The sequence below is a fragment of the Manacus vitellinus genome, unplaced genomic scaffold (assembly GCF_001715985.3).
Source record: "Manacus vitellinus isolate BGI_N305 unplaced genomic scaffold, ASM171598v3 scaffold_3_pilon, whole genome shotgun sequence".
NCBI lineage: Eukaryota > Metazoa > Chordata > Aves > Passeriformes > Pipridae > Manacus > Manacus vitellinus.
This window is the reverse complement of record NW_021940535.1, coordinates 40,950,585-40,974,273: the sequence shown is the minus strand read 5'-3', so window position 1 is coordinate 40,974,273 and position 23,689 is coordinate 40,950,585. Positions and strand designations below refer to the sequence as shown.

Here is a 23,689-nt window from a genome sequence, read left to right as displayed (position 1 = left end):
AGTTTCGGGATATAAACAGTAAACCCAAGGTATTATTTTGTTTTTAAATAGAAGTGACTGTATACTACTGAAAAATGTTGACTTCAGAGGTGTGGGAACTGAAGTGTTCTGTTCTGCAAGGGCACTGAAAGGTCCTGTGTGTCACCACTCAGCTGCTCTTCAGCTTTCATGTGGAGGAGACACCTGTAAGAATGCGAGTGAAGTTGGTTTTCCATGACCTTTATGCCGTTTTCTCGCAGTGCCAAGAAAGATGCAAGATTGTGGTGGCAGGGTTTTTTTAGGGTGTGAGGAGTTGTAATGTGCTGATACGTTGACATTGGTGGGTGTATTTTTGGTACTACCTATGTCAGAAGAAGTAGTTGGAGAGGTTCTGTATACTGTTAATTCAAGAAGCAGCCCAAATTTTGATTTGGGCTTCATTCAAGAGCGATCTCATTATCCTTTTAGAGATAATTGTTTTGGTCATAATCCTAGTCTTATTACCTTGTGCATTTAATTGGCTGCTTTGTGAAATTCTCAGGCTGCAAGTAATTCTATTTTGTTCAGCTGTATTACTGAACTTGCAACACTGATACTCAGAAAAAGTCTTCCCAGTAACTGATTGTCTTGTGAATGCATAAGTTTGAGCTCAGGAGGCTTATACACTTATACCTGGAAGAAAACAGATTGTAGGTAATAAACTGTAGCAGTTTGAGCCCTTTTCTTAGTTTAATTGTCATGCGTACCGATGCCTGCGCTTTACTATATAAATAGAAGTTAGAGCAGTTGGTGTGGCTGTTGTTAACTGTACTGCTATGCTAGTGAAGGATAGGAAGAATATATTTTAATGAAAATGTCTTTTTAATCTTTTCAGGAAGTATTCTCAAATTTGATGGCTTAGTTATAATAGGAATGCAGTCAGTATGCTGCCCAGTTCTTAATTGCATACTCCATCATGTAATTGGGAACATGGCTGTCAGATATGCCTATTTTTGGTTTTGAACCCAGGTGTTCTTACTGGAATATTATTCAACACACAAAAGTCCAGTCCTGGCATAAAGTATCGTGTGAAAAAAACACGTGAAGCACCAAGTGAGTATAACTGGACAGAAGAAGATACTGCTGATAATTTGAATAATCATTTTATTGTGGCCTGCATGTGATCTCCACGTATCTGAGATTTTGTAGGAAACTTCATATGAAAAGAGTTTACCTGAGCACATCCACTTGGGTATGTGTTAAATGTATTGCAAGCATGATAGGCTTCCTGTGCAACAAATTGCAGCAGGGTGGTGCTTTGGTTAAAGCTTTTTTTTAAAACCACTTACTTTTGACTTTTTATTAATGAAACACTGATGAATTTAGACTTAGTTGAGAGGAAAACTGTATTGAAGCCTGTTTTCCATCTAATAGGATTTATAGATCATCTTGCCTTTTTCTTTATCTGATTAAATTTTGCTTCTGCTCAAATGAAGACAGAGAAGAATTACATGTTATATTGTAATTAAAGGTAACCTGTTTTGAATTTACTTTATAAAGTGCTTAGAATGTAACTGACCAGACTTTCCATTATAAATTTCACCTTTGCAGTGGGAGGTACCCTGAGTGGTAATGAACTTTCTTTTGTGAAAAATCTGTGGTTTCAGGGTCTTTGTAAATTACCTGGGTTTTTTTGTGTAGAAATCATGTCACAGGATGTCAGCTGGTTCTGTTGATCTTGTGTGTGTGCGGGTTGATCTTCCAATGGCTTAACTTAGAACTCTTTTGGACTTAGATGTCTCTGTTATACTAAAGGCAAGGCGATGCATGTAGCTGTGAAGCAGGGAAGAATTGGACCTAACCTTAGTGCAGAGAAAGAAATTGTTCACTTTTAACAAGCTGCTATAGAAATAAGGAATAATTTGAATTAGGTGAGCTTTTAAGCTTTCAGAAAATGTAGTCAACTGTATTTTTATATTCAGAGTTGTACAAGTTCTCTTTTAGAGAAGACATGTAAATTACTGTTGTGACAAAATGCACAAATATGTCTAGGTTTGATACTAATTAGTTCATTTCACTTATCTAAGGAAAGATTAAGTGCCTCAGTTTAAAACTGGCTATAAGAAGTAATATATAAACAAATTTAACACACATCCTGTGTAATAGCACATTTTGTAGAACTACAGGCACTTTGTTCTTAAATGCAGTGGTTTCTCACTTTCAGTGTTCACTAGCTGTTTGGTCACAGAGTGCCTCTTGACTAGATTTTTAAGTACAGTTTTTATCTCCATGAACCCATGGCTTTTTTGGGTTACTTGAACTGTATATAGCAGAGTCTTAAGTACTGCTAAAATGTTGATTAGCACTGATAGAATTATGTTGTTTACCACTGATGCACAAAAAGAGTCACAGAATCACAGAATATCCTGAGTTGGAAGGGACACACAAGGATCATTGAAGTCCAAATACTGGTCCTGCACAGGGCAACCCCAAGAATCACACCATGAGCCTGAGAGCATTGTCCAAACACTTCTTGAGCTCTGTCAGGCTTGGTGCTGTGACCCCTTCTCCGGGGAGCCTGTTCCAGTGCCCAACCACCCTCTGGGTGAAGAACCTTTTTCTGATATCCAACCTAAACCTCCCCTGGCACAGCTTCAGGCCATTCCCTCAGGCCCTGTCACTGATGACCACATAGAAGAGATCAGTGCCTTCCCTCCGCTTCCCCTTGTGAGGAAGCTCTAGATTTCAGTGAGGTCTCCCTTTGGTCTTCTCCAGGGTGAAAAGAGAAATAGAACAGTTCAGACTGTATAGTTGCTACTTGAGACAAAAATTCCTCTTCTACTACACTGCCCACTCAGAATTTCTTGGTTTGAGCCATGCTTGTAAGGATAAATAATAGGTATTCTAGGTAAAACTACCATCTTTTGTTTAAAAACTGAAATGGGCATGATTTCTGTAGCTTAAAATTAGATAATAGTCAACTGACAAAAGTAACTGTGTGTTAAAGGCTTGGCACTGGAACCAGTAATTTCAGATTAGGTGAGAATCCCTACCACTTTAATAAGTTAGTTAGTGAGCTGTTGTCTTGGACCTGGTGATGTGCACAAACTCATTTGAGTTCTGAATCATACCCATTGAGAAAAAGAATTTTGTTGTTTTTTCCTGAAATAACTGAAACTGGTGTATGTGTTTGTATTAGTAAGTGGATTTCAGGTGGCATTGTTTTGTTGTAGAATAAGAAACACGATGATTGGGGTACTGGGGTGATAATTTTCCCAAGTACACCTCATGCTTAACAGTTCTATTTTTTTGTTTCTAGATGGTTAACATATTTTTGAAAGTATCTCTTTTCGAAGTTCACTAAGCATGCATCCAGCTTGTATTTATTCACTGGACTTTTACTAAATAAAATAGAGGGTGATTTTTTTTTAAGGGAGAAAAACTGAACACCCCTGCTCTCTGCAGTTTATTGGTATTTACAGTGGTGCAAGCAAGGTCTGAGGTGTCTGTTACTTCTGATCATTTAAAGAAAGCATGCATCTTCAGTGATGGGAATAGCTTGTTTGCAGCTCTTACTGGCTAGTTAAAACGTTTTCTGTGATCCACAGATAAATACAGGAACAAAAGATACCGATAGCCTTTGCTAATGTTGAATTTCACTGCCCAGTTTACCACATTCAGAGACTACTATTCAGCAAATGAAGAAAATATTAAATGTAGTGATAGAGGCATTGGCATTTTTTTTCTGTGCCAAGAGAAAATGAAGTATCATGACATTTTTAACATTTGAGATGCAGTATCCCCCAGAATTTTTGGAAGTTCTGTCTATATTTTTAGGGCTCTTTAACTGTATGGTTTTAGGTGAACAGTCATGAAAGCAGAGAACCTTATAAGGTATTTAACAGTTTGAAACATGTTAGGAAACAGAATACGCTGTATCCTTATTATACCTGTGTTTCTGCTGTATAAAAAGAGTTCTATTCTTATCATCTGATCTGATGCCTGAAGCAGTTCTGTGCTGTCTATGTGATCTGTTAAGTGTATATATGTTGCCTAAATTTGTTACTTATTGGAGGTTTCTTTTAAAAATCCTGTCTGAAACTTTGCATTGCAAAACCTTAAAGCTTAATTCTTCCATCTGTATAAAATGAATTTGGTTTCCAGTCTGTGGATTTTCATGACCTTTAAATGCTATAGGTGTTGCAGCTATTGCAGTGGGCAGCTTTGCAAATACTTTCAAATTGTATATGTATGTAACCAGAAATATTGAAAAAATGAGTTACCTATTTATCTTTAAAGATAACTGGCATCAATGGAAAAGCTTTTTTTTTTTTTTTTCAGATTAATCAAAGGACTGTGGGTTGGAAGGGAACTCTCTGTCATCACCATTTCATGTTTCTTTTTTAAGGTTAATTCAGTTCCCACTTGTATCATGGTCATTGACATTTACATGCTATAGGTCATGAGGCCTGCATGCAGCAAGTGAATTCACACAGATCAGAAATACCTTAGAAGGAAAGTGCAGAATGTCTTTGGCAGTTATAACTATTATTTTTTCTCTCCACTCCTCTGTGCCAGTGCTCTATAAAAAAGTGGTAGAGCTGGATGACTGAATGTTTGATACAAAAGATGATGCAGGTTGTTGGCACGCACCCAGCACACATCTCAAAACGGCAAAGTTTACAGCACAGATCTTATGTTATTTCACTGTTAGTGAAAGGTGAATGGACTTTACAGAGAGAAAGTGAATATGGTAGAAATAATATGAAGGGTTTTCTGCTTTGCTGCAAGGGAAGCATTGATTTTTATTTTTACAGAAATGCATTTGGTAATGTTCTTTCCATATTAAAAGTCTTATCTAAATCTTTCAGGGTACTGCATTCTTTGTTCTATTTAGCACTAGTTTTTGAGATAAAGCAAAATGATAAATTTAAAAAACCCAAATCACAGCTGTGTAATGAAAATGATAGCAGACTCAAATAACTTATATGTTAAAACATGTTTAATGAGTGTTTTCTAGAGGACCTCTGTGAAAACTAGCTTCTCATCAAAACTGTATAGACTTTTCTGTGGTCTTGTACATTAAACATTCTGTACTGCCTCCTTGAACAGTTCTCACCATTCAGAAGATGAGTATTACTGTGCCAGGTTTTTTTATCTGAAAAAAATATATTAGAGGCTTTTTGTAAATGTAATTCATATCCTAGAAACGTGAGTAGTTTCTTAAAGCTCCTTTTGTATTCAATAAAGGAAAATTATGGGAATTCAGCCTGTTGCAGGTATTGGAAGCTTGTGCTGATAAATCAATTGGCCACTGATCAATTTCTGAAGCTTCTAAAATACTTCTTCATATATATATCCACACAAATATATACACACACACATATGTGTATATATATATACGTATGTATACGTATACATACCTACTTACATACATGACAGTTTTCTATCAAATAAAAGCCACATTATTCTGCTGAGTTCTGTACAGGTTTTTCTTTCTGATGCACGTAGAATAAATAATGCAGATGTGTTAGGAACTGCGAGCTAACTTGTGTTGAGAGCCAAGAACGAATTCTGCATGCATGTATCTTCTACTTTAATCTTTAAAAGAAGAGCAAACTTAAAAAGCAAAGAGCATAAGAATGTGACTAACTTGATAACTGCTTGCTCATTTAGTTACTCCCAGAGCAATTCTTCTCTTAGGAAACATGATTTGTTTGGTTAAAACAAGGTAAGAAGGGGAGTGAAGTTAGCAATACAGTTTTAAAGAATGAGGAGCTGATGATGGCAAGCACTATATGGCTTGGAGACAGGTGGTTAAGGAGGTAAAGTTATTAATAAAAATCTGTGGGCAGTAGAGTACAATGGAGCTCTTTAAATATAGAGGGTGTTCTTGAAGGATACAAAAGCTCAGTAATGATAGAAGTCCAATAACAGGCAAGGATGATAAATTTCTGCTGTGCAGAAAAAGGCATAAATATTCAATAAATATTATGTTCTGTATTCAGAAAGAGGCTGGATGATGCTTTTACATCTCACCACCTCCATCATTAGTGATGGGAAAAATGTATTATCACTGTACCAGCAACTATTAATGTTAAATGTTTTTAAATCTGCTGCACTGACACCTACAGATACTAAAAAAGAAAAAAAGCTTAGAAGCCATATGAATTATTCATTTTGAGTTTTAACAAATCGTGGAACAGTGGAGAAATTCTGGAAGGCTGGAGGAGAAGGGGAACTAATGTGCCCAAATTTAGAAAGTATAATATGTGCACCTTGAAAAGTCCAGTAGTATTAGGCTGCCAGTGAAGATTTAAAGAATTGCATAATTAATGCTGATCAGGATGGGCAAGCCAGACCCTACCTTGTACAGCTGCAAGGGGTTACTCCTTTCTGTGAACCGAGATTGGACTGACTGGCCTGTAGTTTCGCAAATTCTCTTTCTTGCCTTTCTTGAGGATGGGTGTGCTATGTGCCAGTTTCCAGTCTTTGGTAATCTCCCTTGATGCCATGACTTCAAAAGATTATGGAGTGCATCCTTGTAGTGACACTGACCAGCTCTCTGAGCCGTCAGGGATACATCCTTCTGATCCTATGGATTTGTATAACTGCATCTTTATCTACTGTTGGTAATATTATATTTTATGATTCTATTTTAGTACCTCAACCTTTTCCATGGCTTCTTTCCCCTTCTTTGCTAAGCATTTGGCCCACTTTTTCCTTAGCCTTTCTTTTGTTGCCAGTGTACTTGCAGAACTCTTGTCACCTTTCCCATCCCTTGTTATTTACAACTCCGGGTGACCTTTGCCTTTCTTATTTCTCTCTGTGCATGCTTGAGCAGTGTCTTAAATAATTAAAATTCTACTGAAATCTAGAGGCACTGAACACGACTAGCAAAGTTTGGATTTGGCCCTAGTGTAGGAATTAGTGCCCCTATTAAAAAAATAGATGTCTGGTTATTTCACTACCCTAAGTGAGCAGCACTTTAACGTTAGGATTTGAAGGCTTGACGTGACTCAAGCAGTGTAGGTGTCCCACAGCATGGTTTTTATGGGCAATTAATGAAAAGGTGTGTCAAACCTAAAAAACTTAGTTGCTCTAAAAGCTTGGTCATGCTTAATTGTTTTTCTCTTGAAGTACTAATTCAGTTTGGTCTTGCTTAGTTTGAGATTTAACTGAATGCATTAGGAATACAAATATCTGTAGGAACAGAAGACAAAGCTGGAGGCCCATAGAGAAAGAAGAATGTTCCCAGGGTTAGCATAGTCTGCACGCCACAGCTGGTTGCTGGACAGTGTCCAGGAATAATTTTGACATGTTTATTTCACATTTTTTCTCTGTGAACATGTTTTGAGGACACTTCATTAAATATGTCTGATAGTCTTTGAAGCTCTGTGCCTTTAACATTTTTCAAACAACAAACAGGGTGATGGATACAAAAATGAAAATTATACTGGCAAGGACTATTTGCACAATGAGAACAACATCAGCTAAGTGAGTGAAGGCAATGGACTAGGACAGATTAGATTTTGATTTATTCCTTTTTTGTATGTTTAACTGTGTGAAGGTTTTTGTAATAAGTACGTGTTTCATCAGTAACATTGTGCTGAAAGACAGTGATAAATCCCTGAAAAAAGGAATCATTTAAGTAAATCATAGAATATGAACATACACCTTGTCTTGTAAATGTCCTGTATATTGCATGGTGAATGGTGTACCAGTTTGAACAACTGCTGATATTTTGTGTGCTTCTTGATGGTAATCCATCGTCACCAAAACTAGATAAGCCTATGGAATACTTTTGCCTACTAAATTTTACTATTAGTATTAAAAAATGTGTTTATATCAGACTGACTAGAAAATATACTCTGTTATGTGCTGATTGTTCTTAAAATAAGCAATATATTGGTCACTTCCACCGACCAGTTGCTTTGTCTGTTGGGTCAGACGTCCGGGAGCTCCCAACCGGGGAATTGGGGCATTCCATGCAGGAGAATCCATTGAAGTGGTGACAGTCCTTTCCCAGAAAATGAGAGGGATATGACCGAGGAAAGAATGCTGACCAACAGCTGAACTTCTTTACCAGGGTCTGTATGAAATAGTCTGGACACAGACTGGACACAGCAGCAGCAGGGAGGGCAGATGCTGCCTCTGCTGGGTGTGCTCAGCACACAACTGGGCTGTCACTTCTCTTGCTGCAGCTCTCACAAGGGCTCTACAGCTGTAGTTCACTTCTTCAGCTGAGGGAGTTGAACTGCCCTTAGTTGTGCAAGATAATTTTGACTGTGTCAGTTGTGTGTCGGGAATTCTTTCTATCTACAAGTATAAAATTTATGCAGTATTCTTTAACACCTAAGGCAACTTCTATGAGAGAACTTATATAAAATGTGACCTTTTAATTTTTGTGCTAAATTTGGAACTCTGAGTTTTATGAGGGTGCTTCAGTGAGATTATGTTCTAATTTGTAAACTTACTGTTTGATGATTCTTCCAGTGCAGAATAGTTTATTATACGCTTAGGAGACAGTAAAGGTGGAAGTCAATATAAGATTGACTTCAATATAACATTGAAGTTGCTTATGCCAGTCATTAGATTTTTATGGTTTTTTTTAGGTATGACCTGTTAAATACATATTCCTTTCTAGTGAGTAGGATCATGTTTGGGAAACATAGGATATAATTTGTAGTTGGGCAATGTTTTTAATGTTCAACATCATTAAAAAAAATCCAACTATTTACTTCTATGGTTTTAAAAGCGTATGTGTTCTTGAAGTGTACTGGGCACTAAACTATCCAGAAAAAAGATGTCCTTAGCTGTGAAACAGTCTGGGCTAGCAGCATTAAAGGCAAAGTTTCCAGGCAGAATCCATGCAGCACCAAACCAGTCAGAGCAGTTCTTAGTACAACATCTGATTAGTTGCCTGGTATATTTTTTACTACAGGGATCTCTGCGAGGACCAGCTGTGCCTCACAACGGTTTCACATGCTCAAATGAATTCTACTTCTTCATTTAGAGGTTATTTTGAGTTCAAATGCAGAAAATAGACTTTTTCCTTCAATATAAGTAACTAAATATTTCAGTGTATAATTCACATTAAGACCTTTTTTGGTAGAGAGAAGTTAGGCCTTAGAATTTAGTATGCTTTGAATACTTAGGCATGTGGCAGTGTTTGGAGTTTTTTGGCACCAATACCATTCTTCTGTTCTTTGTTTCTTTAACTTCTGTCTTTGAAGCTTGTGTGTGTGTTACAGATGAGTCCTTTTGAGGGGAACTTTTAAGAGAAAGTTGTTACTTCATAGGCAATTTGGATTTTAACATCTTGGAAATACATACCATGTTGGCCTAGCTCATGTATTGCTTCATCGGGCATAGTCATAGTGATAGTAAGATTGTTTTATTTTTTTAAAATTTTTATTTTTCAGTTCTTGAATGCTTGTTTTCTTGGATCTGGAGGCCTATAGAGAAAAGTACATTGAATAAGATACATCGAAGTCACAAAATATACACTGCATTTTATAAATTATGGAGGATATTTGCACAAACTTTATAAATGTCACAGTGTAGCTTTCTTGATGACCTTTTAAAAAACTCTGTAATGAAAATTCTTATAGAAACAGCTGTAGATGATGCTCACTTTACTTATTTGGTACCATGGCAAAATTTGGCACTATGCTCAAGTTTGAAGGTATAAAATCATAAATAATTCCATTATTTTAGTCAGAATTGCAAAAGCAATTTACCTTGCAAAGCTTGGAGTGGTTTTTTGCTTTTTGTCAGCTGTTGATTACCTTTCTTCTAAGTAGAACATTAACAACACACCCAGACTATATGAAAATGATGAAACCCTGTACAAAATCCTTCCTGAATGGCACAGGAAGTTTTATCAGAGGGATTCAGGTTAGGGTTGAATAACCTGAAATATTTTAGTCAAAATAGAAGAAGCGATTGATTGTTTGTTGTTTAGTCTTTCCAGAATTTAAGGGCCAGCTGTGATTCTGTAAAGAATTCAGTGCCATGTTTCAAACTTAAATCAGTCAAATTGTACGGGTGTCTTAATCATTAAATTATTAATGGCTGTGTTATCTGACACATTCAAATACATTTTGAGTATGTGTGATTAAGTTCTGAGGTATCACGTATCTCCAAAATGTGTTAGGACTACCAAATTAAGAAAACAAAACTTGCTCTACTTTCAGCATTGCAGTCCTGACTGGTTATTTCTGTAGTCTAAATTACTAATTAACAGAATCCTAAGATTTTCACTGGAAGTTGTTGTTACACTACATGTAATAGTTTATTCCTCAGATGTCAAAGTTGAGGAAGATGAAAAAGCCCAAGTAATATACAAGTAATGTGTTTTGTTTTTTTTTAGTCTTTCCTTTAGTCATCTTTAATTATTTGGTTGGTGCCTTTGTACATTAACCTCATCCTACTCTTTGAAATAACCTGTTTTTCTGTAGCGTAAAAACAGGTAAATAAAAGGTATATATGGCAATTTATTACAAAATGTCTTTGTTCTCTGCAAGTCTTTGAAATCCTCTTTAATCCTGCAGCATAACATGAAACATGGGGGCTTTAGCTAATCTGAAGGATTAGCTAATCTGTAGGAGCGTTGCAACAGGGATTGGAGCAATCTGTCCTATATATGTAGACCTAGTTTTTCTGTGATTTTCAGGCTATCCTGAAAATATAATCAAATATAATTTGATTTCTGAAAGGCAATTGTTAAGGTTTTCAAGACCCATCTGGACAAAGCTGTAAGCCCAGCGTTGACCCTGTTTTGAGCAGGGAAGTTGGACAGGATGACCTTGGGCGGTCCCTGCCAACCTGAGTGATTGTGTGAGTAGCTGTGTACACAATTGTAGATGTTTGTCTACTTCTGTGAAGTTTTATTTTAACTCCACTGAAATTGCTGTTTAGTATTTGTGATATTGTTTATCTGAATGATATCTGTTTGTCTTCTGAAAGAAAGCTAATGTACTGCAGCAGATACATAGTGGAAGATAGATTATGTAGTCTGTTCTTATTAGACTAAAGCAGTAATTAATTTTTGAACAAAAGTCAAAAAGTCTCCCAATTTAATCAGGCATTGCAAACTGAAAACCATAATGGTGTACTGCAATTCCACTAAAATGACATAACATATTCCTTACAGAAGTGTAAGGTACATAGATTGTGTCTTGTGAAACTGCATTGTTGAGAATCCCGGCAGAGCTTCAAACCAATTTGGACCCAAGCAATAAATTAATGCTTGATTAAGGACCAGGACAGCATGGCAGGGGAAGGAACAGGAGTAGAAGGAATTGCACAGTTTGAATTTTAAAGTAAATTCTAGATTAGTCATTACCAAATAAGAATGCAGGACGTTTTTGTTTCTAGGTTTTTTTTTAAAAAACACTACGTTAATTTGAAATTGTAAGAACTATGGACAGCATAGATTTCATGTAGTATGTAATAAAAATGAAATTAGTTTGTGTTTTCCAGAACTATTGTTTCTAGCTGCCCTCAGAATCAAGAACAAAATGTAGCAATTTATATTGATTCATCATTTCACAGTTACTTTCACAACAGTAATATACAAGACTATATTTTAAATCAGAAGCTTTGACCTTTTAATGCAGAGTAATGGCAAAGGTGTCTAATACAGATGTGGAACTTATGCAGGTCTCCAGTTTGTGACATTTAAAGCACCACTACTGAGAAGATATTTACTAAGGAAAACATAAAATGATAATATTTCCTTTTAAATTGGAAATTTGGAAAAAATATGGTATTTTTTGGCATTCACTGCATTGTCTTATATTAGGCATAATAGTGGTTGTGCTGTTCCTTGCTCTTTTTTAGTTTTTCAGAAAGAAGTTGTTTTCTTAAGTGGAAAATAGTTGGAGTTATTTATAGTTGTAAAAACTGTTCAACTGCAATTTGTTTAATACACATACATTTCATAGAATGAAGAATCAATATTGCTCCTTCTTTAGCCTTCTCTTCTCCCAGCATCCTTTTGAGAAATTTCACTCCTATACATTTCTTCACAGGTCCTTGAATTTGCTCTCTTGGAGATATAGTTGTAAAATAGGAATTACTGAGACTGTATACTGGGCTGGATGCAATAGTAGAAAATGTGTGGAAAAGCCTTATTTCTTGCGGTGTATGTGCTAGTTTTTATTCATACAATTGAAAAACCTTAGAAGTTGATTTTGAAAGACTAATCTCAAGGAAAGCAATCATTTTTCCTTTGCTTTCTATTTTAAGCTGAACGTTGAAGTTGCCCTATGTTGTTTCATAAATAAGCTTTTATTCTCAGCAACACGTTACCGAAAGTAGCATAGAACCTGTCGTGTAGGCACAGTTCCACTCTGACAGATGGGCATGGGGTAGGCATGCCAGCCAACCCTTCCCCACTTCACCCAACAGAGTATGAAGGGAAGCATTTTTGTCCAGGATTGCCACTGTGGCATTCAGTGCATGCAAGGCTTGAACTTCAGGAAATGCACTCGGACTGGTCCATCTCACAGGATGACCAAAAGTTTAAAAATAGCCTGAGTTTTAGGGTCTGCTGGGTTTGTGCTGTTCTGTTTCTTTTTGTGGTTCTGCTGAAGTCATCTAATGGGCTCAGCCAAAAGAATTCTGCCGTGGACACACGTTTCCCCCTGGTTAATTATCTAAGTATGGAATCATAAGCACTCTATTATTTCACTTGTAAGAAAACTGTTCTTTGTGACTACATCCATATCTCTTTGGGTGTAGGACAGGAAGAAAGGATCTACTGATACAGGATGAAATCCTGGTGTAAAAATACAATGTAAAATAGAAAAGTTTGAATAAATCAGACATTTGAGACTGAAGATGCGGATACTGAAATGCAGAATGTTTTTGCAGGTTTTTGGAAGTGCAGATAAGCTATTGCTTGGTTATTTGGGCTTGGGATTTTGGAGGGGTTTTCATTTTTTAAACAAATTGGCTTAATGCCTTGTGCTTGATTTTATAAAGTAGCCAAGCACTGCAGGCTTTTGGCAAATATACTTGCTTGAACAAATGCTTTTGTGTGTTACACTAGTCAGTCTTTGTGTCTGTCATTTTTATCTTCCTCAGTATTTTCACGTAGCTTCAGTGTGTTAATCTTTTATTTCAAGTCTAACTTGGCCTTTATATACCAATGGATTTTGCTAACTTTCCTGGAAGCTATGTTGATTCAATACTTTCATGCTTCTAGGGAAACCTGGTTTCAGTTGAAAAGTTTCTAAATTAAGGGAAATAATATTTGCATGGCACTCATTTACAAGGTGGCACAGTATGTGAAAGAACAGGTGTGAAAAATGAAGTGAATAAATTTGCTTTTGAAACACAAATGGGCATTTCACAGGCTTCTGTCAGGAGAATATCTTTTCTTAACTGTTCTAAGTATTTAATTTTTCCTTTTAGCTGAGTGTTTTCCTTCAGAAATTAAATTACATAATATTTGACTAACAGTTCTTTGCATGCTTAGTTTTAAATTAAAATTCATAATTAAGCTTAGTATGAAATTATAAGATTTGATTTAATGCTTTCTTCCGGTACCTGAACTAATGTTCACTGCGTTAGAAGGCGCAGTCGTCATTGAGAAGCTTTGTTCTTTTAACAAAAGGTACCAAAAATAAATTCGGTTAGGGTCATAGTGGTTTAGTTTAATACTGTTATGATAATAAGTCCTATAATTACTTTCAGATAGTTCTTCCCCAGAGGACGAGGTTTTTAGTTTTGATGTCTGCTTAAAGCATGAGAATGACAGTAAAATTAATGTCATAACCTTTACAGCCTATTTATCGCTTTCTGTGTAATATCCTAAAGGATTTTGTGTAACACCTAAGATAAATGTCTTAGTATGGACAAGCATCAAATTAGGTTAATTGGGTTCAACTGATATTCAGATTCAGTGTGTCTATCAGGACACCTGTTTCATATAAAAGACCTGTGAGTATCGTCCTGTGAAAATTGCTTTTAAATTATTGCATGTATATGCTCTGCTTTCTTTGGTTGTTAGAGACCAAGTTACAGTGTAGGATTTTTTTCCAGTTTATTTGCTATTTTTGCCTCTTCTGATTGAAAATTAGTTTATCCTTTCATTCTGTGGTAACATAAGGAATAGTATAGGCATGATGGAGCTTATTTTATGTCATTAAGATAGATTTTACTTTCTAATTCTGTTCAACTCCACTTCACTTGAAATTCTTGTAATAGATTTCTTTTCATTTCTGAGTAGTCAGCAGCAGATTTCTAGTACTCCTTCTGGAGTACTGTGGCTTGAATGGTTTTACTTACTGTCCTATGCTAGGGTTACAAAGAAATTAAAACAAATTTTAAGATTATATAGAATTTTAAGAGTTTTGTCATTGGGATAGTCTCTCAGGTGGAGAAGAATTTATGAGAATATAAGATAGAAATAATCAATGTCATCTCCAGTATTTGGAAAGAGCCAGTATTGGACTCAAATATAACCAGGGAAAACTGTAAGAACGTTTGCCTCCTCAGTATTCAGTAAAAGCAGTTGGATATCCTGAATTATTAGTTGGTGACCTAAAATTTGTTCTGAGTGTAAGACTGTAAAACAGGTGGGGCCCTCTTACATAATATAATCCTGCCATACACAGGGAAGGACCATGAAAACCTAAAAAGTGTGACTTCAGAATAATAATTTTGAGAATCTTCAGTTGAACATCATTTCTTACATTGTTTTTACAAGAATATGTGTTTCTTTAACCACTTCAGTACATTTTGAAGTGCTGGAAATACTAAAGCAGAAGGAAAACTTTGACTGACTTTGATTCTCTTAAGAGATGTTATTGATCAATACAGTCTTAAAAAAGGATGTGTTACAGTGTAGGTGACACAGAAGTTGTAACCCAACACTAGTTTCTAGAAGTGTTTTGCCATTCCAAAATTACATCAAAGTGATCTGTTCCATTCTTGTATGTTAAGGGAGTTGTCTATATGTTCCCATGGTGTTAAGCTACATTTGGATGAGCTGATGTGTTTGTGTGCTGGGTCTGACAGCTCAGGGTTAAGTACCACGGACAGAGGCTCTTTGGGGGAGCCTGGGACCTGCTGGTACTCATCAGCAAACCTCTGCCAGGAGGTGCTGGTTGATGTACCAGAGCTGCTTATTACATATGGCTCAGCAGAGTAGGTGCAGGTACCAAAGAGCTTCACTGAGAGGTCTCCTCACAGCAGCCACACTTAATGTTCTTTTATTCTTTGGTGTTGAACTCCTGAAGATGGAATTGGCTTTGCCTCTTTTTTACTTCACTGCTACCTACAGAACCATCTCCTTCCCAGAACCTCACCATGGCTGTTCGAGAGTCAATTGCATGATGGTACAGAAATATATTCAGGACTTATTTTGTTTGGGAAGTGCATCAGCATTTGTCCTAACTGTTTCTGTATTTAATCAAGACCAATTTTTGGTATTTTGTGTGGGTCTTGGGTGCATGTTTGGCATATTCTTTACATAAGATTCTCTTGGCTATTAAATTGACTGGGAAAGTAAGCAATCTCTGCATCTGTTTGGCTGGATTTGTTTGTGGGAATGTTGTAGATGTGCACTGGTATGAAAGCCTGCATCTGGGTAAACCCCCAAGAAGTTGTTATGTTAGTCAATAGACATATCTTTTACCTTCCCAAAGCCTCCAACTGCATCAGGAGAACAAGAGCTTTATACCCTTTGTGACTTCTTACATGTTAGTGGTGGTCATTTGAACCCCAAGCTATTATGCAGCCATTCCAAAAGCTAGGCCGTTTTATGTAAAAGAAAATCTAAGTGGATAATAACACAGTTCTATATTGTCACTATATTCTACTATGTCTTTCTTACCTGACTGTTGAATCACACTTCACCAAAGCTTGAAGAACGCACTTGACTGCACTGGAGAGAAATAGCTAATTCTTAAGTTAGCCATGGGTAACCATGTGATGTAATGCCATTTTGTCAAATGTAGTGCATCAGATCTTGTTCTAAGTACCAACATCAGATTCATACAGGATGGCAGTGTAATATTTGGTTCACAAGAACAAATTAATATCTTCACTGTAGTATCCACAGAAGATTCTGCTGATCAGTCAGTTCTGTGGGATCCATGCAGTCACATAGAATCACAGGATGGTTTGGGTTGGAAGGGACCTTAAGGGCCATCTAGTTCCAAACCTCCTGCCATGGTCAGAGACACCTTCCACTAGACCAGGCTGCTCAAAGCTGTGTCCAGCTTGGCCTTAAATGCTTCCAGAGGCATTCACAGCTTCCCTGGGAAACCTGTTCCAGTGCCTCACCACCCTTATAGTAAAAAATTTCTTCCTAATATCTAATCTAAACCTACCGTCTTTCACTTTAAAGCCGTTACCCCTTGTCCTATCTGTATGTGCCCTTGTAAAAAGTCCCTCTCCAGCTTTCCTGCAGGCTGCCTTTAGGTACTGGAAGGTGCTTTAAGGTCTCTCTGGAGCCTTCTTTTCTTCAGATCCCCAGCTCTCTCAGCCTGTCTTCATAGGAGAGGTGTTCCGGCCCTGTGATCAACTTAGTGGTTCTCCTCTGGGAGCCTCTCCAACAGGTCCAACAGGTGTTTAAAGGGAAATGACCATACATTGTCTGTGATTCTTAAGAATGCATTGTCCCATTGGAATTCATTACATTCCCTCTTTCCTGGCTTTAACAGGGGGTTTTAATTACAAGAAGCCTAAGTTAGTAGTGCACAGTATTGAAGTATGGAGAGTGCATATAAGAGCCCAAAAAATGCTTGGTTTAAAACTGTGGCGGTGATTTTGCATGAGGTATGGACATACTGATATCCATTCTGAAATGCAAGTCTGGAAACTGTTGCCATTGTCCTATTAATTTTTTGGTTAGTTTCTGAAAAATTATGAGAGCCTCTGAGTATCTGTATTTCTTTCCAGGAACATTGCCGTAACCATTAAAGGATATAATGCAGAATCCGTTAACAATTTCTGCAGGTATAGTATGCTTTCTATACTTCTTTTGGAAATTAGATGCTTGTGATTCAAAATGTGGAAGAAATTTCATCCTTAGTAATTGCTGTATGACTCTTGTCTATTATTCTACTGTAGTATGGTTTTAAAAAAAAAAGCTGTTATACTGCAGCGTTTATCACTTTAAACAATTGCAATATCTAGAATTGTTTTCTTCTTTAGGGCATTGCTAATTACTGTTACCACCTGTAGGTGAAACTTGAAAAGCATAAATCTGCTTCTTGTTTGATTCAGCAGAATTGTGTTCAAGTTTTATTACATTTTTTTAAATTCTCATATATTTGAGAAAATCATTGCTATATTTGATCCCCATATAATATGGGGTCAAATCTATCTCCAAATTGTGCTACAAGACTAGGAGAAACAAGAAAATAAACATTAACTTAGACCTTTTTTTTTTATTTTGAATGCCTTTTCTCCAGCACTCCTATCCTTACTAACATTTTTTGTGTTTAACTCTTTGTTCCATGTTTTGTCTCTTCAAAAGTCGACTTTTGTTTTATATAGTTTTCAGTAGGGTTAGTGTCTTGATTTTTTTCCTTCCATTATTAGTAAGGATCTTAGTGCTGAACTGTGTATTCCCAAGCCTCTAAATGTGTAGCTGTAACTTCAGCTTCCTTTCCCTTTTGATCTGTCACAATGCTGACATTTAAATATGATTTTTAACATGAGTGTCATTTTTAATGATGCTTCTTAAATGTGAGTGAATGTTTGATGGATACAACATCTGCTCTAATGGATCTTTCAGAACCATTGCTGGTTGTCAGTTAAGTTTCCATTGTTAGTACTTATGTTAATTAAGAAAAGCACTATATATTACTTAACTTGAAGCCTCGAGCTTTTAGTGTCATGTAAGTTTATACTTTTCCTGTTTTGTGAAGACTGAGTATTTTTACGATGCTGTAATAATTCCGAGGAAGTGGTTCCTGAAGCATGTCATGCAAATTGATGTTAGTTGATGAGTTCTGTGTCTAATGGGACTATTCTTTCAAGGGAGATAGTACTTACTGTTGGGTAAAGCTGTCCACCCCTCAGTGTGCTCTACATCTGTATGCTTGTGACTGAAGTACTTCATTTGAACACTTAAAAGCCTTAATTTAATTTTTCCTTTAAGTAACAGGAATTTGACCCTGGTTACAGTCTTATGTTAAAGCCATTTCTGAATAATAGGAGGAGAATATAGACTGTGAAGCTGTTTGCAAACTTGAAACTGATTAATCATTTGCTTTGAGGTTTTTTTCGAAGGCTTTTTTTTTTTTCCCCTAAACCAAAATCCATTCCAGTCAGTATTATCCAGTGTTATCAACTTGCACCAGGAGTGAATGGTAGACTTTGGAAGTGAGCGTTCATTTTAGAAGTCATAACTAGATCATGACCCAGAACTATATCATTGTGAAACGATGATATTCTACAAATATATTAGTATCTATATTTTTTTTACTCTTTTACTTTCATACTTTTTTGTCTTTGCATCAAACACCACTTGTTTCTTAAATTTGGCACTTTGAAAATATGGAGGCTATTAGCAATTTATAATGGTTTATGTACATGTCATTGGTGCGTTCCTTACAAATAAAAGGTTTGAAAATAAATGATATTCACAGTAGAACCTATCCATCAGTTACATGCATTATAGCATTTTTGTCAGTGTTTCCATACTTCAAAAGTGCTTGTTATTTTTCATTTAAGTATGGAAGTAATGATTAGTGCAAGTTCTTTGAGTGACAGCATAAACCCTTCACTGCTGCGATTTGTCATGTAAGAGCAGGAGTTCTGTAATTGGATCTGTACTCCTTCAGGACATCTGTATTTTTCTCAATTTAAAATATTTTATAAGAAAGGTGATTATCTCTTATATAACAAACAGTCATAACTCCATGTTCAAATAGATGCACTTTTCTGAATAATGATAAATATCTAACTTCTCAGATTTTATTTTTTCCTAGGAATTATGAAATTATCATTGAAGCATCATATTCTGTCATTCACACTCATGTTAAATATTTACCAGAACAAGTGATGGGTTTTTTTTACAATGCTCAATAATGACATAAAATACCAGTGTGCCTCAGTGAACTGAAAAACCTTTGGCCTTGTCAGATTTATGAAATGTTTTTTAAAATGACTCTGACATGAAATAATTGTGTATCTTATACAAATATTTTGCAAAATATAAGGCTATCCTGATTTACCTAGGAATTTATTTAATACTTTTTGTCTTTTTTGAGTATACATTAGAGGAGGATATCACCAGCTGAAGTAATAGTTTTTCTCCTTGAGTATGTTTATTTTAATTTTTTTTTAAATCCATAGGCTTTTTTTTAAAGTTAATGTATAGTTCAGTCATTTTGTATCCATGTTAGTATGGTCATTTGGTGCTGGGAGATCTCAAACTTCAATTAGCCATGTAAATGTGTTTCTTAGCATCAGCTCTCAAGTTGCTGGAACCCCTGCTGCCTTTATATCATTAACATAAATGCAGGTGCAAATAGCATTTATGTACTTTGATAGAAAGCAGTTGGAGACATTTCACTGTGGGACACGACACTTTCAGATTGTGTACATCTGTTCAAATAATGTATCCAAGCCAGTGACATGAATGCAAGGATAAAAACATCTGCCCCTGAGACCGTTTGCCATACAGCAGATGCTTACATCTTTATTTATGCAGATGGTTTGTGTGATGAGCTGAGCAGTGATGAAAGCGAGAAAGTTTCACAAAGATTCCGGGGTATTCCTTGGGATGGGAAAATATATTGGTAACAGTGCTTTGCTTTCATATGTCTGCCAAAAGAAGAACATCTATTATAAATACTGGTGCTTCTAGTAACATGGACATACCATTTAGGACATCAACTAGATTAACACAGAATCACTAAAGGATTTTTTTTTAATCTCCTGCACAATAACTGTACTGCAGTTATAGAAGATACTGAATAGTCTAATAGGAGTAATTACTTTTAAACAGGCAAGCTCAACTTGGATGAGCTTCAGGATGTTCTCAAGTTACAGAAAACATTGAATTGACTGAAAAGTTTGCAGAGGTAGAATGCTTTGAAATACTAACCGAACTCATCACAGAGCTGTTCGGAGGTTGTGTGCGGTGCTGTACAAGATTCCGTGACTTCGTGAATTTTTCAGGACGAGCCATATTTAGCGTTACAAAACCATTAGAGAAGTAGTTTAGCCTGTCTGTTGTTTGGAAAGTACCGTAGGGTAGTCGACGCGAGGTGCAGATCCAAACTGAGCTGGCGCTTGGGGAGCAGGAGGTGCCCGGAGTGGCTTCCCGGCGGCAGCGGGACTCGCCGGGCGCGGCGGTGGCCGGAGGCTGCGGCCATGGGCGCCCAACTCCCCCTGCTGGACTCGGCACCGAGGGGCTCCTTTGTCTGCCAGCACCCGCCGGACACACGTGAATTTAATTAGAAATGGACTGATATTTCGGCACACATCAAGCTAAGGATATAATCTTTGGCCTACATTCCTGTTTCCATTCCCTCGTGTGCTGCCACCGTTGCCAGTGTTTGCTGATACAATATCACCTCTCAGCAGTATATTCGGTAGTTCCTTTACAGCACATCTACTGCTTTGTTTAGAGAACCAGTGCTGCCTTTAAACAGCAAAGTGACTAGCAAGCTTAGCAATGCCAATAAGCTTTGCAAATAATTGTAATTATGCACAGGGGGAGGAAAACCAGTCAGATACTGTAATTTAAATTGTTTTCTGCTACATGCTACTGTCAGTAAGACCTAGCTATGTTTGGGTTCAGCAGCAAGTGATAATTTTATATGTTCTGAAAACTAATGTCTGCCTAGCCAGGAGATGTATTTGAGAAGATGTTTTAATTTTCCTGTGCTATACAGGACCACGTCTGTATTTGAAAAAATATACGTACCTATTTGAAGTACTGTAGAGATTCTCTAATCTTTATTTTTGTTTTAATCTTCAGTGGAATTAACTACAGGTGGCAATGTTTTGCATACCTCAGCCAGAGCTGGAGAGTCTTTTTCTGAAGACATCTGGGTCATGAAGAAAGAAAAGGGGGCACAACTAGAGCAAACAGAAACCTTGGACAGAGATTCCCCATTCAAAACTTACACCACTTAGGTAATTTTCAAGAGAAATGAGCTATTTACAAAATCCCTCAGGAAATACCAACTATCCTTGAAGTTCAACAATTGTTCTGGCCCTTTCTTTGGGGAGTGATAAACTGTGTATAGTTCATAACAGAAGACTCAAAACAGGCCAGGCCAAGCCAGACAGTCTTCTGATTCTCTGCTCATCTTGAATGAGAGAGCACTTTCTGAGGTTCGTACTATGGGTTTTTAATGCCTCAGGTAAAATATATTTGCTCTATTGAGCCAAAGTGGCAAATTAATTGTTTTCTCTTGCATACAGTCTTTCTTTAGAAAGAAGTGCTCTGATTTTCACCAAAAACCAAAAAGTGGTACTCTATGGAAGGAATAAAACTTCTGCTCTTCTGTTGTACTCTCTAATTGCACATTAGTGTTTGCAAAAAAATTAATCTGGGGAGTAAGAAGCATAATTTTCTTACTGCAATAAGACATATGTGTTTTCTGTCCTAAGGAGGGTAGAGATGTAGATAGGTTCTCTTCTTTGAAAGGAGAGCAAAAATCTAATCAGAAAATATTTTATGATTTATTCATAAAATGTTTCTACTTGACCTTTTTGTACTGCATAGTTTCTGAAGAATTCTGCTGTCATTTTTTAGCAGACTTGGTCATTATTGTTTCCTGCACTTAAGAAAAAATAAGTCTATTAATTACCACTTACATTAGGCATATTGAGATACCATCCAGGTTGATTTGATCAACACGCCCTTTAGAAGTGACTTTACACTGACATTGACTTTACAGTGGATGAATTACTGTTTAGGTCCATATCTTTCCTGAAGCTCACTAAAAGAAATTTCAACTGGCAACTCTCCCAGGAAATAATTTTTAAAAATCCAATTACAAGTGTTTATCCCCACCTTCTAAAGTACCTAATTTATATTTGCAACGCTATTGGAGGGTTATGAATTACGAGTTTATGACCAGTGCTTCTATCACCTCCTTTCAGCTATTTTCTGAACAATTAGTTCCCCCAAGTGGCTGCATCACTGCAGCCTTGCTTTGCAAGTCTTAGGGGATTGTGTCCTCTATGGAACAGAATGACTGGACAAAACCAAAACCAAAAACAATAACCACCAGATTTGCATTATTCTCCATTGCAGTCTCTCAGGGCAGCATGGTTTCTAGATAATGCCCACTTGAAAGTTGACATATTTGGTTGCTGAAACTAGCAGAGGCATATAGAAGCTGAAACACAGTCTTTGATGATGTATCAAACAATGTCTCTTAGACAGAAGTTTCAGGCTTAAATAGAAATTAAATTTAATAGCGATTTGTGTGGTCGCAGAGGCCAGACACCATCTTGAGCCCATAGATTTATCTACATAAACCTCATTCCTAAGTTCTCTTAGTGCCATAGTGGGAAAAGTCTGTGTGTGATTTCAGCTGTAAAGGTGGAAAAAGTTATTAGTAATTACAGATGCTTTATGTCTAGCTCTCTTTATGTCAGTTTTCTCGATATGAAAATATTTTGATCTGCTTAAGACCTATTAATTTTGTTGACCTTAATAAGAAATGAGTAGCTTATAACTTGAAAGACTTTCCCTTCAAAAAAATTGGAAAGCTTTTAAAGTTCACGAACACTGCATGAGAGGTGTTAAGAGAACATGTAGATCTGCTAATAAATGTATTCTAAATCCATAGCAAAAGTGTCTAAAAATCTCTTATGTATATATGTTCTGTCTCTTAGGAAGGACTTTAAAGACTTTCTTCCTTTATACAGTAGCACAAAAAAGGCTTTTTTAATAGGAGGTTGCGTTAAGCCTTGCATTGCCCACATTTTATATAGGATGTTATTTTTGAATATTGATTTACCTGTGTGGCTAATACATCTGATGTTACAACTCAAAAAGGTTACCTCAAAGCTGTTGGCCACTTGTTAGTCCCTATAGAAGTGGTATTTCATACATATTTTAAAAGTTACTTGCATCGGGACAGTGCAGAGATCTATGAAATCTAAATCTATTAGAAATCAAAAATTACCTCCTTGTGTATTATTGTTGCTAATGCTGATAATGTAGTGACTAAATGCATTGATATCTTGATGTATTAACTTTCTTTTAACAAGTCTCCTTTTGTATGGGTATTGTTTTATGTTGCACTTTTCTCTGAGGGCAGAGATACTGAAACCAAGATGCTGGTGAGATTGATTGGCAGATCATAGTAAAAATTGCTTTCTTGTATCTAGTCTGAATCTGCCTTCTTTTAGTTTAAAACCACTGTACTTTGTCCTGTTTCTACAGGCACAGTAAGAAAGTCTGTCACTGTCTTGTCTTAAGCCCCCTTCAAGTACTAAAAAGCCACAATAAGGTCTTTTGGAGCTTCCTCCAGGCTAAACAACCCCACCTCTCTCAGCCTTTCCTCATAGAAGAGGTGTTCCATCCTTCTAATGATTTTTGTGACCCTCTTCTGAGCCTGCTCCAACAGGTCCATGTGTTTCATGTGCCGAGGACCCCAGAGCAGGATACATGTGGGGTCTCACAAGAGCGGAGTAGAGGGAAAGAATCCCCCTCGACCTCCTGCCCATACTGCTTTTGATGTGGCCCAGGACACGATGGGCTTTCTGGACTGCGAGTGCTCATTACCAG

At 36.7% G+C, this 23,689-nt stretch overlaps 1 protein-coding gene across 4 annotated transcripts in view; it reads left to right on the top strand.

Annotated features, from left to right (window-relative positions):
• The window catches only part of ZNF438 (zinc finger protein 438), a 48,216-nt gene that overhangs the window by 11,152 nt on the left and 13,375 nt on the right, over positions 1 to 23,689 (top strand). For 2 of the 4 annotated variants that reach the window (XM_018075320.2, XM_018075316.2), the window contains exons 3-4: positions 16,879 to 16,935; positions 20,918 to 21,075. Coding sequence is in view for 2 of the 4 variants with exons in the window: in XM_018075317.2 (XP_017930806.1) it covers positions 16,908 to 16,935 (28 nt within the window). In the remaining 2 variants the exon portion in view is untranslated. The remainder of the gene's footprint in view (positions 1 to 16,878; positions 16,936 to 20,917; positions 21,076 to 23,689) is intronic. The other 2 variants (XM_018075317.2, XM_018075319.2) reach the window with 1 other exon arrangement.